We start from the raw sequence: 13,983 nt of genomic DNA on the forward strand, positions 1-13,983 counted from the left end.
TAACGAATATGATAGAGTTAATGTAATCTAGTATATCTAGAATATATTTATTAGTATTTGTTCCACGTTATACTGTAGTTAAAGGTCCCATGGCATGAAAATGTCCCTTTATGAGGTTTTCTCACATTAATATGGGTTCCCCTAGCCTGCCCATGGTCCCCCAGTGGCTAGAAATGGCGTTAGCTGTAAAACGAGCACTGGGTATCCTGCTCCCCCTGTACCGTGTCCGCAAGCTGCTCAGGGCCACACCCCCACCCTCCACCTAGACCGGCCTCTCTCCTCCTCATTAGCATTTAAAGATACAGACAAAAGGATAGTCAGTTTGTTCCCCTTTGAAAGGTCCATCCTAGGTTGGAATATTTCATAAAATGGTAATTTTATAGCTGAGCTGTTGTATGTCGTTTATTAGTCAATTTTTTATTAATCCTTTATTTATGTCAAAACACATTTGGCAAAGGTAATAAGACCAGGGAGGCAGGACAACAATGGGTAAAATACAAAACAAACAAACATTACAATTCGTCAAGATATACCAATTTAAGAGTAACAGATATATATATATATAGGTTGTATAGAGTCATAGGTCCTGACTATTGCTCTGATGTTGGGATGTGTTCATAGCCAGAGAGACAAGGACTCACACACACACTATACACTTATAGTGGCATGTCTTCTGCGTATCAAAATGAAAGCATGGCGCCAGCAGCCTCAGAGCAGTGCGGTCTTGGTGTAGGTCAGCAGGCACAGCGATTGGTCAAATGAGACGCGGAGCTCCGCCCATATCGTCTCCAGGCGCCCGAGGAGACGCTGCAAGGTCGCAACGGCAAGAGGGTCAGCCGCCAACGGCCGCAGGTAAAGCTATATCGGGAACAAAGAAACCACACTGTTCCTTTACACACGTTCCACATACAGAAAACCAGTTGGCTCATAGGATTTGTAGGCTGGCCACGTTGAGCTACAGAAAGTCAACGCGAGAGATAAATAAAGCTTTCCTCGTAAACAGAAGATTACGTTTGTTGAAGGATGCAATTTCCAGTTCAGTATTCTATATTATAAATACCGTATTTTCCGGACTATACGTCGCTCCCGAGTATAAGTCGCATCAGTCAAAAAATGCTCAATGACGAGGAAAAAAACATATATACGTCGCATCGGTGTATAAGTCGCATTTATTTTTAAACATTTAAACAAGAACGTTTAGTCTGGAGAGACTGAATAAAATTGCAATAGCAATATAGGTGTGTCGGTCCCTCGTAGTTCTGAGAGTATACCGAATTCAGTGACACCGGGATTCCACCGGACGCGTATGCGCCGCGGTCCTAAACCTGAGCGTAGATGCCTTCACAAGTCCAGCGGAGGGCTCCAGTTTTCGCCGGCCAAGTCATGCGCTGTGATATGTGTGACAGCTATGTTGCACAAAATTGCAGCTAAGGCTGGGGTAGCTTTGGTTGAACCGGAGGACATTGAGGACGATGACGACGAGAATATAATTTATTCGGTGGTGCAGTAGGCTTGCAGCGTTCAGTTGTAGGCCTAATGAATGACGGTGCCATCTTGCGGCCGAGGATTATGTACGCACAATTTTGGCATATAAGTCGCTTCGAAATATAAGTCGCAGGGCAAGCCAAACTACAAAAAAACCGCGACTTATAGTCCGGAAAATACGGTACATTTAATATTAGTTCTCCGGATCCATTCCTACTGCCACTTCAATACCTCCAGGCCGTTTCAGACAGTTGAGAACATTCCTAAGGAAAAGAGACCATTAGACGGCCTCCATAGATCAGGCTGATACCTTGAGAAGGAGGGCCAGGTAGGCCTGGGCCAGGTCGAAGTCCCGCCTCTCTTCCAACATGGCCTCCAGCATCTGGAGGAAGGCCACTAGGAGCTGGGAGGCGGAGCTTGGCTGGGGGGAGGAGCCTAGGTCAGGAGAGAGGCCGCGCAGCTCGAGGTCCACGGCAGAAGGTCCCAGAGACTTCAGCAACGCCAAAGGAGCGCCATCTGATGGGAATAAATATCATCATACTAGTGCAGGGCCCATTTCAAACCTTCCTGTTCAGACGTACAGGGACACTAATAATAACTAACTAATAATAGGTATGATTATCCTCATCATTATCATCACCATCATCTTCATCATAGAATTAGTATTCTGAAAGAATAGATACTGAATGATGAAATAACACTGATGTTACAGGAATAATAATGCACAAACAAGCATATATACTGTACACACATATACACTGTACACACATATTTACTTTACACACATTTACTGAAACACATACTATATGAAAATGTAATTATGAAATTATTATTATGAATTGAATTATATAAATTATATATTATCTGTAGACAGCAAGTGAACCTACAGTCTCCATCATCCAGCGCGGTTTCCAAGGCGATGCTGAATGCTGTTTTTTGCGCCATAGCTCCGAGCCTCAAAACCTTAGACTGGAAACAACTAAAAGTTAAAGCTAATTTTCATAATAACAATTTATTTATCAGTGTGGTCTAATAACTTATGATCAGCGTGGTGTCATAACTAATATCCCAGCACCTGGATGCCTGGAAGCTGTAACTATATTCTATAAATAATAATATGACAGTACCTGGTGGACAGGAAGCTGTAACTATATTCTATAAATTATAATTATATGACAGTACCTGGTGGACAGGAAGCTGTAACTATATTCCATGAATGATAATAATATGACAGTACCTGGTGTACAGGAAGCTGTAACTATATTCCATGAATGATAATAATATGACAGTACCTGGTGGACAGGAAGCTGTAACTATATTCCATGAATGATAATAATATGACAGTACCTGGTGGACTGGAAGCTGTAACTATATTCCATGAATGATAATAATATGACAGTACCTGGTTGACCGGGGCCTCGGGGGTCTGGAAGCTGGGCTGAAGGCCCGAGACAGTGGGCAGGAAGTAGGGGGCAGCGGCTGGTCGCTGGGGGGGCTGCTGGGGCTGGTTCCTCCTCTGGAAGAAATGCAGAGCAATACAGTAGGGGTTCAGTGTGTTCAGAATGTAGGGGTTCAGTGTGTAGGGGTTCAGTGTGTTCAGTGTGTAGGGGTTCAGTGTGTTCAGTGTGTAGGGGTTCAGTGTGATCAGTGTGTAGGGGTTCAGTGTGTAGGGGTTCAGTGTGTTCAGAATGTAGGGGTTCAGAATGTAGGGGTTCAGTATGCTCAGTGTGTAGGGGTTCAGTAGGTAAGGGTTCAGTGTGTAGGGGTTCAGTGTGTTCAGAATGTAGGGGTTCAGTGTGTTCAGAATGTAGGGGTTCAGAATGTAGGGGTTCAGTGTGTTCAGAATGTTGGGGTTCAGTATGCTCAGTGTGTAGGGGTTCAGTGTGTTCAGAATGTAGGGGTTCAGTGTGTAGGGGTTCAGTATGTTCAGAATGTAGGGGTTCAGAATGTAGGGGTTCAGAATGTAGGGGTTCAGTGTGTTCAGAGTGTAGGGGTTCAGTATGCTCAGTGTGTAGGGGTTCAGTGTGTAGGGGTTCAGTGTGTAGGGGTTCAGTGTGTAGGGGTTCAGTGTGTAGGGGTTCAGTGTGTAGGGGTTCAGTGTGTAGGGGCTCAGTGTGTAGGGGCTCAGTGTGTAGGGGCTCAGTGTGTAGGGGCTCAGTGTGTAGGGGCTCAGTGTGTAGGGGCTCAGTGTGTAGGGGCTCAGTGTGTAGGGGCTCAGTGTGTAGGGGCTCAGTGTGTAGAGGTTCCGTTTATAGGGGTTGAGCAGGTCAGTGTACTGAACCTGGTTACCTTAACAACATCTAGGTTGAACAGATTCCTCCAGCGGGACTCAGGAAGTGATGTCATGGTGACCAGGTGACGCTCCAGCTGCTCCTGGGAGTCCCAGCAGGCAGACGCCATCTGGTCCTCGTCCTCGTCGCCCAGGGTAACACAGCTCTCCCCGTGTCCCTCCTCGTCTGAAACCGTGGACACCAGGTCTCATTTAAGAAATAAAGCTACGGCTGATTCATTTGGATGTGGAGTTGTTTAAAGAAAGGGGTGTTTACCAGGGCTGGGGGAGGAGCCAGGGAGGCTCACCGTCACTGGCTGGTAGTCAGCAGGAAGAGGGCGGAGTGAGACCAGGCTATAGATGCTCTTATTGGACCTGGAGCATGAAATGAAACCTGTAGCATTAGCATGACCCAATGTTACCGTTAGAGCATCTAGCATCACTATTAGCAATATTACATATTACCTTGACATAGTGCTGTCAGTTTAACGCGTTATTAACAGCGTTAACGCAAACCAATTTTTTTTGGTCTTTTGGTTTGGCAAACGTCGTTTTTTCACCTGCTGTCTAGCAACAACTAGTCACATCAGAAAAACTACAACACCATACCGGATCTAGCTACACCGGAAACAAAACAACAAGCACAACGCACAAACTTGTTGGGGCATGCAAGGATACGGAGCGGGTGAAAAACTCCTTAAAAGTGTGTGTGTGTGTGTGTGTGTGTGTTTGTGTGTCGCTCTGTTCGAGCCTGCACGAGAGTTCAATGTTGTCATTAGCTTTTACGCTTTTTGACCGATCGCAGTTCAAGGTCCACCTGGGCTGTACCACTTTGGGAGGGGCCGCTCAGTTACTCCCCTCTAGACAAAATCGACTTGGTTGCGACATTGACAGTTTGTGAGTGTTGCGGCTGTTGAATGAGTGAGAGGTTTTGGGTGCAGAGCTCCGGCTGCCGGACGGCGCTGCAAGGAACTTCTATAAACGCAATATTGTTATCCCGCAGTAATCAGCCCGACAGCCCCGAAACGTTAACGGCCCACCGCGAATCCTCCCAATTACCACTCCGCCACTGTGTGTGTGTGTGCGTGTGCGTGTGTCGATAGCCTGGTAATGTGTATAGGCCTACGTACGATAGGAATATTCATACTGGTTTAAATAATAAATATATTATTTCCCATCTTTGCTGAGCAAAAGTTCTGTTTGAAAGTTCAGTGATAAAAACAAATAAAACCCTGGGCTATTGAAGACTTACGGTAGGCCTACCACCGTCATGCACCTACCCGATGTCAAATGCACCGGGTTGAATTCACTGTGGGTCTCTCTTCTTATATCCATCTTAGCAAATATATTTTTATAACCGTCCTTCTCAACTCTCTGATCCCACTTAAAGGCGAGCAGCACGAAATCAAGGGATATTTAGAATATAATCTTTTTTTTTGATTAATCGTGAGTTAACTATGACATTAATGCGATTAATCGCAATTAAATATTTTAATCGCTTGACAGCACTACCTCGACAGCATCTAGTGTGTTAGCAGTGTGTCAACAATACCTCAGCAGTGTTTTAATAGTGCCGTGTTTCCCCTACATGCACCTTGCAGAGGCGGTACGCCGCTGCAAGGTGAAAATATGACCGCCGCTGCTGAATTTCTTTTTTTTAACAAGAGGAGAGCTTCAGCTTATCTCTTTAAAATACGAATTTTGCGCTACACAAAATAATATAACATTCTGTGCGCTACGGACGCTGGATATGCGCTTCATATCCAGGGCGTCGGCAGTGTTTTGATGGCAGAGCGCGGCAGTGCGTCAGAGTGTGGGCAGTGTTATCCATGAGCACTGACCAGAGGTAGATCCCGAGGCTGTCCACATGGGCCGAGGAGAGGAAGTCTCCGATAGGAGAGAGTGAGACACTGACCGCAGCCGTCTCACACAGAAAGCAGTCCACCATACTGCAGAAAGACATTACAAAATAAAGTACAAGTGTATAATGAGAGTATGTCGACTGGCTATGATGTATTCAATTAGAATTAGTAATGTTACATTAAAGTGGTGTAGGTACGATTAAAAGGGTGTCTTCACCGACTTTACATCTTGTGGCTCCCAATAGGGTAGTAGGAAAGAGTTTTTGAATCATTTAGTGCGACTTTCCCATGTCCAATTTGTCGCTTGTTCTATGATTTTTACTTCAAGCTGATCTTGCAAGAAACACTAAAATACATCAGCCCCACATTCCCAGTCCGGGTTTCCAGACCCCCCAGTTTCGTTGAGACACTAGTGTGGTAATCAGACAAATGTATTTGTTTTAGTCATGGAACGAATTATATCTAGGGATGTCTTCCTGATATTATTTATACAATTAATTGATATACTTATATTTTATACTATTTGTGTGTGTATATATATATATATATATATATATATATATATATATATCCTTAATAAGTTGAACTTGTAGGATAATCAAGTATACAGTACATCTCACTAAGCCATGAAGTATGTAGTCTACCTCATGTCTCAACGCTGAGGGAGGAATCTTTGCCAATAGGGCTGCCCTGTTTTTGTTTTATTCATGGGAAAACCGCTTGTGCTCAAAATACCCTTCTTGCAGCCAAAAAAAGTGCAATTGGTAGTCATTGGTGGCCCCATTACCATTTCAGCTGTGGTAACAATGAAAGGTAAATGAGTTGTAGTGTACTTACCAGCCAGAAGGCAAGTCCCAGGTTCTGATGGTGCAGTCCATCGATGCCGATATCAGCCAGCGGCCATCTGGACTGAAGGTCTAGAAGTAGAACACACACACGTCAGAGGCGCAGTGTGTCTTGCTGTATATACCTGGCCAGGAGACTGAGCTGACAGGACAAACCGCCGGGCAGCAGCACTCCGCTCTACAGAGCTATAGTTCGGTCAAGATACAACAGAATCTTTTATCTTAAAGGTTGGGTATGGAATTCGCTTTTTTGGCCATTTTTGCAAAATTACTTGAAATCCTTATCATAACCCGCTTACAGCCACTGAGTTAGAAGTACTGACATGAAAATTAAACAAGTCAATCATCTGTGGAACGGGCAGGGCTCGAAAAACTCCAGCCAATCATTTGGATTGCCACCGAGTTGCATTGGACAGTAAGTACGTCAATCAACGGTCGTACTGCACTCCCCCTCCCCCGCGCCCCGCGCGCGACCCCTTCGTGCAGTACTCGTGACCCAGAGCTCGTGACCCAGAGCAAGCTCCTGTTTGTTGTTATCCTGCGGTAGCTACTGGAACTAGTTAATCCACATTTGGACCTAGCAGTAGAAGACAATTTCCATGGCAGACAAGACGCCACCACCACCACCACCACCAGCAAAGAGAAGGAAAACTCTTTTTCAGAGAGTAATTGATAATAAAAACGCTGAAAGAGAAAAACTGAAATCAAGAATAATCCTAGGCGCTGCTTTCGAACGTTGGCGGCAACTGAAGGACGAGAAGGGTCTAAAAACCGATGCTTGTGTGGCGGTTGACCTAGTTTCAAAGTATATACCGTTTATACTCGGTAATACCGGTGTTGAGACGAGTGTATTACTCGTTGTAAAAATGTCCACACCGCAGCAACCCTAGTGAAAACCAGGACTTCCAATACAATTATATGAAACAAACATACATTTTCTAAAAATAGTAATGATTTATGTGACCGTTTAATGTTTATAACATCTGGTGCAACCATAGCCGCGAGAACGTATTCTCAGCAGGGGGTGCTGGAAAAAAAGCGCAACTCGTTACATTGATAAAAAAGATATATAGCAGCGCAGCTCAATTACACCAGTGCATGCGCGCACAGTTGAAAATCGATCGTTGTGTTCACTTCCTTCACACCATGGTTCACATCCAGCTGCTCACAGAACAAGTGTAGCGCACCACCGCTACCCTCACACTTTTTCATATAACCTTTTTTCAGCACTAGGTCATATGAGCATTGAATAAATGCTGCGTCTCAAAATGCCTTGGACAGCAGCGAGGATGACTCGCTTTGCCACGGGCCGAAACAGTTCGGAGCGACCACAGCCAGAGCAAACACAGCGGGGCAGAGGAGTGTCAGGAATAGTCTTTGGTGTACACATCAGTACGGCCTATTTGCACTACTGTTTAGTGGCAATGCAGTGTTTTATTCTATGCCTTTTTATTTTCGTATATTATTTCAATGAATACAATTTATTTATTCATAAAAACAAGATCTGGTCTTCAAATCTTTTTTCCAAATATAGGTCGTCTTACAATGGGGTTTGTGTTTATATTCGGACCAATACGGTACAGCGGGCGCTCACATGACGTTAAGCATTTCCTGGTGCATAATGTGACGCTTCAGAACCTAAAATCCCGTTTCTCCCCGTTGACACGACAACACATAACCGGCGTTTTCAGAAATCTCCACTTTGGCCGGAGTTTTTAGAAATGATTGTTTTCTGTGATAAGACAGGGCCTCGGACAGGGGGTGTTGCAGCACCCCCAGCACCCCTACTTCCCGCGGTACTGGGTGCAATTTACAGCTGAATGTAGTGCCATGTTGTTAAATGAAAACCTACGCTAGCCTGGCTCGCTCTCGCGCATCTCTGTTCGCGCTCGTGCATGATTGCGCGTCCAGGTACTTGGAATGGGTGGAGTCAGAGTCAGCGTTGAAGGAGAGGGGGTAGGACCATTTGAGTTGTGTATTTTCAAAATCTGCTGGCGTTTCGCAAATCGCATACCCAACCTTTAAATATTTTTTTTTTTTTCTTCAATATTTAAAAAAATAATAATAAACTAACTGGAACAGCATCACTAAAATCCAACCAGTGACACATGCAACCCTGACAACCGCCCATATTTTGTGTATACGTACATGTACCCAAAATATAAAACCCATACATACATACATACATACATACATACATACATACATACATACATACATACATACATACATACATACATACATACATACATACATACATACATACATACATACATACATACATACATACATACACACACACACACATATAGATATACGTAGACAGACAGACAGACAATACTTACAAGGTCGTTTATTTTCCCGCTGTGACCCAAGAACTTCCGGACAACGCGTCCGGTTTCTGTGTCGATAACGACTAGCGTCAGATCGTCCAGCGCCAGCGCTAGCATACCGCTACACACACACACACACACATAACACACACCATCAGGATAGATTTTTCTATAGATTACAGAAAGTTTAGGATAAAATTGAAATGTTGATGAACAATAAATCCAAATGACTCCAAGGTTTGCACACATGCTTCGTAGAAGGACCATAGAATCATTGGTCCAAGGACTGATCGGTGTCTCGAGATATACGGCTCCTCGAATTCTGAGCTACCCTGGGCGGGATTTAGCGTGAATATTCATTACGGAGGTTGTAGCACACAATACAATGGAAAGATTTTGGCCTTTTATTATACAGAAATGTGCTGTTGGTGTATTAGCCTAAATCGGGACATCACCCGTGCCAGATTATTTTTCTAAATAGCCCCATGTTAGAATTTAGTAACTTTATGCAAGGTCTACGTTTGTGCAGTACTCTGCGTTGACTCGGTCCTAAAAACATAATATTATTGTAAATTATATCACATCAAAAAAGCGGTAGCTAACGTTAGTTGAATCAAGCAAAAAGCTTGACTAACCTAGAATTTAACATAAGATAGTTCCTTCAAATTAGGTCTGTACAGTATGGACTCAAATGTATATCACGGTATGATTTGAGGCATAGACGGTAACGGTATTATATCAAGGTATGTTAATTGTGTCCTCTAATTTCGATTTAAATGCTTCTGAAGGGGTAAAATACTGGTACGGCAGCAAAACTGTCTTACCAACACAAGACAATTTCTTTTTAAAATCTTTTCTCAAGTTACTTCCATCTCTGAAAAACACGAATGTTTAATAGGATGGATTTGTATCTCCACTTGCTTGCGGACCTTGCCGTAGTTTCGGCATCTCAATTTGGCTGAAGTGTGTGTGGGCAGGAAACGCGTACCTGGGATCGAGTGTTTTGACCATCTCTTTAAAGCCCTTTCTATTGACATTTTGAAAGGGAACCATGTCCTTACACAGGTACACAGTGACGGCGTAAGGACTGGCTTTAGAAAATGCCTGCGGAAGCAATGTCTGATATGCAGAGACAGCTTCGTGCTACCAGCATCTGTCTCGTACGGTGTGGAATGAGAGCTCGTGAAGGGACATAGATATAAACAGTAAATATATACAAATTTTAGCTAGAAATGCAAGCACATAGGCGTGCTTGCTGCGCGCCTATGTGCTTGCATTTCTAGCTAAAATTTGTATATATTTACTGTTTATATTTATAGTATATTTACAATCAGCACTTGTTTGTCAACTAGTAGGTCTACAACGTACTGCCATCTGCTGGCCAAAAGCCAGATTGCAACCAAGATCAATTCATTCAATGATTTTAAAATAAGACTCTTGGGGTGTTGAGATTTTGTTTTGGTGGACTGTGAAATAATTGTGGCACACACACACACACACACACACACACACACACACACACACACACACACACACACACACACACACACACACACACACACACACACACACACACACACACTTATATATAGTGTATATTACCTGTCTCGGTGGAGGCGCAGCAGAGAGGGGGCGCTGTCAAGCTGAGGGGGGTGGGCGGGGTCGTCATGGCTACGGGTCTTAAAGCGCCAGGCCCTGAGGAGGCAGTCGGCCCCGACACTGAACACGCGCTGGTTCAGACCGTCCACGCACACGCCACGCACGGCTCCCACGTGTGCTGCAACACCATTACACATCGTTACAGAGTCGCTCTGCGTTAGTGGTCACACCGGGGGATCAATCGAACTGTAGTTTCCCTCTAGAGAAACCAACCGCTGTTTAACCCAGAAGGGCGTTGTGATGGAATTCTGCACCACGCCAATCGTTGCAGGATGCTGAGAACAGATGCGATCTCCAATAAAACTATAGTATCGTTAACCAGATGGTCCTCAATAATAGATGGATCTCCTCAGGTGCGTATCAGAGGGAGACGTAGCGGTGCCTTATCAGTTGGAGACCCTTCTCCTCGACCTTCACAAGGGGGTCAAGGGTCAAAAGCTCATACAAACCAAGGGTAGTTAGGGATACGGAGTGTGACAACAGAATTGTCCCATTACAGCATGCCCAGGGCGTTCAGCTTCAAAGGAATAAGGTATCTGTAGAGAAGTCTGCCTGTCTGTCTTACCCAGCATAAGACAGGTTTCACAGTGCGTCCAGCTCTATGTGAAACTAACCGGCTCGCCACTTTAATGGAAGATGAGGGACAGTGATACCAGAATAATAATGTCTCTAACTGGCAGAACACAAGTGTGACGCAGCTAAAGGATGGCAGTCATAGTACTGACAGGTCAACATAGTTCAATGGGAAGGAGAACCCTAGGCGATGTAACAGCACTGTCTGCTGTCACTGGACCTCCAGCCATACACTCGCTTTGGAAACTGGTTATTTATGTTATTGGTTTGGCTCAATTAGTTTGTCCTAATGATGCATTGATCAACTTGTGTCCGTGTGAAAGCACCTTAAAGCGATCGATAATGAATGAACAGAATATGTAAGCGTGGTTTGAAAGTTGCATGGGCTGAAGATGTCAAACTGAAGCACATTTGTGAGCTTTATGGAAATAGAAAGAAGGGATTAGCCAGCAGCAGGTCTTTAGGTCACCAATCATCCTATTAATTGCCATGAGTTGGGATTACAGCATATTGATAAATGCTTGACCTGTGTGCGCTCCTGGGTTTTATCTACACGATAGATATACATGATAGACCTAACATGGGAACATCCTGATCAGTGATATGAATCAGTGCATTGATACAGATCTGATTTAATGGTGTTATTATTTTACCAGTGGGGTTGCCGTAGTGACCACGGTGGATGCCAGACTGCAGGTTGTAAACGTCCAGGTGACCAGATGACCAACCAATCAGAACAAAGTTCCCACAGGAAGTAATGTCAACCGCCTGGATGTAAGAGAACAAAATAAAAACAATTAATGCCAAGTTTCCAGATAAATTGCAACAGGGAAATATTTTATATAATGTGCACCACTGTCTGTTTTAACTGTGGGAGCCAAAGACAGGAAACACCTGAGACACACACAAACACAAACACACCCCTACCCATCCAACGGGCAGGTAGCGCTTATTCATTGATACGATGGTGACTGTAAGAGACATATTTAGTCGATATCTAGTTTGCATATTTGAAGTTATGTTTCGTATTATATGATGATTATTATCATTTAGACTGCATATTAGCATGGACCCATAAGGCTTCCGTAGAGTAATGAAGTCAAAAGGAGTGACCTCATGCGCGGGAAAATTCAGTTAGAAGCCTACGGAGCAACATTGTTTTATTTTCTTATTTGGACTTCAGGCCTTCGTTTGTAGTGTTCCCTTTTACAAGTAAAAAAATCTGACTAAATCAGGAGACATGTCATTTTTTAAGTCAAGCTCATTGCTTCTTTAGGCTTACCCAGTGTTGTGAACATTGCAAAGAAAACTGGAAAGACAACGCTACCGATAGGGTTAGACTCTAGTTAAGGTTTGATGTGATTCCTGTGTGCCCCGAGTGTTTCCCCTTAGCTTTGTGTTACCGTTGTGTGCACGTGGCTGAGGGTTGTGTTGCCATTGTGTGCACGTTGCTGAGGTGCGTGTTACCGTTGTGTGCAAGTTGCTGAGGTGCGTGTTACCGTTGTGTGCAAGTTGCTGAGGTGTGTGTTACCGTTGTGTGCACGTTGCTGAGCTTTGCATTACCGTTGTGTGCACGTTGCTGAGGTGTGTGTTACCGTTGTGTGCTCGTTGCCGAGGGTTGTGCTACCGTTGTGTGCACGTTGATGAACATTGTGTTGCCGTTGTGTGCACGTTGCTGAGGTGTGTTACCGTTTTGTGCACGTTGCTGAGGGGTGTTACCGTTGTGTGCACGTTGCTGAGGGGTGTTACCGTTGTGTGCACGTTGCTGAGGCGGGCGTTGTCCAGGCGGTCAGCGGGCGGGGCCAGGCGGTGTTTTCCCATGGTGCACCGCTGGTAGTTCCAGGTGCGCGCGGCCGCCTCACCGCGGTGCAGTGCCACCACACCGTCCCAGTCGCCCTCACGTGCACTCTCTGTTTAACACAATCAATATTCAATGTAAGGTTTAACACGATCAATAGCCAATACAAGGTTTAACCTGATCCATAATCAATACGATGTTTAACACGATACATAATCAATACAAGGTTTAACACAATCCAGTCAATAAAAGGTTTAACCTGATCCATAATCAATAGGAGGCTTTACACAAACCATAGTCAATACAAGGTTTAACACAATCCATAATAAATACGATGTTTAACACGATACATACTCAATACAAGGTTTAACACGATCAATAGTCAATACAAGGTTTAAAATGATCCATAGTCACTACAAAGTTTAACACGATCAATAGTCAATACAAGGTTTAACATGATTCATAGTCAATACAAGTTTTAACATGATCAATAGACAATACAAGGTTTAACATGATCAATAGTCAATACACTGTTTAACATAATCAATAGTCAATATACTATTGAACACGATCAATAGTCAATATACTATTGAACACGATCACTAGTCAATATACTATTGAACACGATCAATAGTCAATATACTATTGAACACGATCACTAGTCAATATACTATTGAACACGATCAATAGTCAATATACTATTAAACACGATCACTAGTTAGTCAATATGGTGTTTAACACGATCAATAGTCCCTACAGTGTTTAACAAGATCACTAGTCAATACACGATCAATAGCCAACACACTGTTCAACACAATCAATAGCCAATACACTGTTTAACACAATCAATACTAAATACAAGGTTTAACACGATCAATAGTCAATATACTGTTTAACATGTCTCATCTTTCATATGCTTTGTGGAGATCTAATGACGTGAAAAAGATGGCTCTTGATTATTGTTATGGAATACATTACTCTTGTTGCATGCTGCTCATTTGTGGGGTTCGACTTGCATGTCGTTTGGCACACAATGGTAATGATAGAATTAAAGTTGAGAATCTAATCTTTCAAGTGGTGTGTCACATAACTACTCTCTCATGTGTTTAAATGCCCTACGACGGGGTGAATAGAGGGAATTATAGAGGAAGATTGACAG

At 43.7% G+C, this 13,983-nt stretch overlaps 1 protein-coding gene across 2 annotated transcripts in view; it reads right to left on the reverse strand.

Annotated features, from left to right (window-relative positions):
• Positions 1-13,983, reverse strand: part of wdr36 (WD repeat domain 36) — a 24,691-nt gene continuing 10,708 nt past the window's right edge. For both annotated transcript variants that reach the window (XM_056579057.1, XM_056579058.1), the window contains exons 13-24: positions 12,776-12,936; positions 11,680-11,794; positions 10,397-10,571; positions 8,807-8,915; positions 6,454-6,533; positions 5,596-5,703; positions 4,032-4,129; positions 3,775-3,941; positions 2,888-3,001; positions 2,373-2,454; positions 1,796-2,001; positions 1-858 (exon numbers count right to left, since the gene is read on the reverse strand). In XM_056579057.1, the coding sequence (XP_056435032.1) occupies positions 709-858; positions 1,796-2,001; positions 2,373-2,454; positions 2,888-3,001; positions 3,775-3,941; positions 4,032-4,129; positions 5,596-5,703; positions 6,454-6,533; positions 8,807-8,915; positions 10,397-10,571; positions 11,680-11,794; positions 12,776-12,936 (1,565 nt within the window). In that variant the 3' untranslated portion in view covers positions 1-708. The remainder of the gene's footprint in view (positions 859-1,795; positions 2,002-2,372; positions 2,455-2,887; positions 3,002-3,774; positions 3,942-4,031; positions 4,130-5,595; positions 5,704-6,453; positions 6,534-8,806; positions 8,916-10,396; positions 10,572-11,679; positions 11,795-12,775; positions 12,937-13,983) is intronic.

Source organism: Gadus chalcogrammus, chromosome 19 (assembly GCF_026213295.1).
Source record: "Gadus chalcogrammus isolate NIFS_2021 chromosome 19, NIFS_Gcha_1.0, whole genome shotgun sequence".
NCBI lineage: Eukaryota > Metazoa > Chordata > Actinopteri > Gadiformes > Gadidae > Gadus > Gadus chalcogrammus.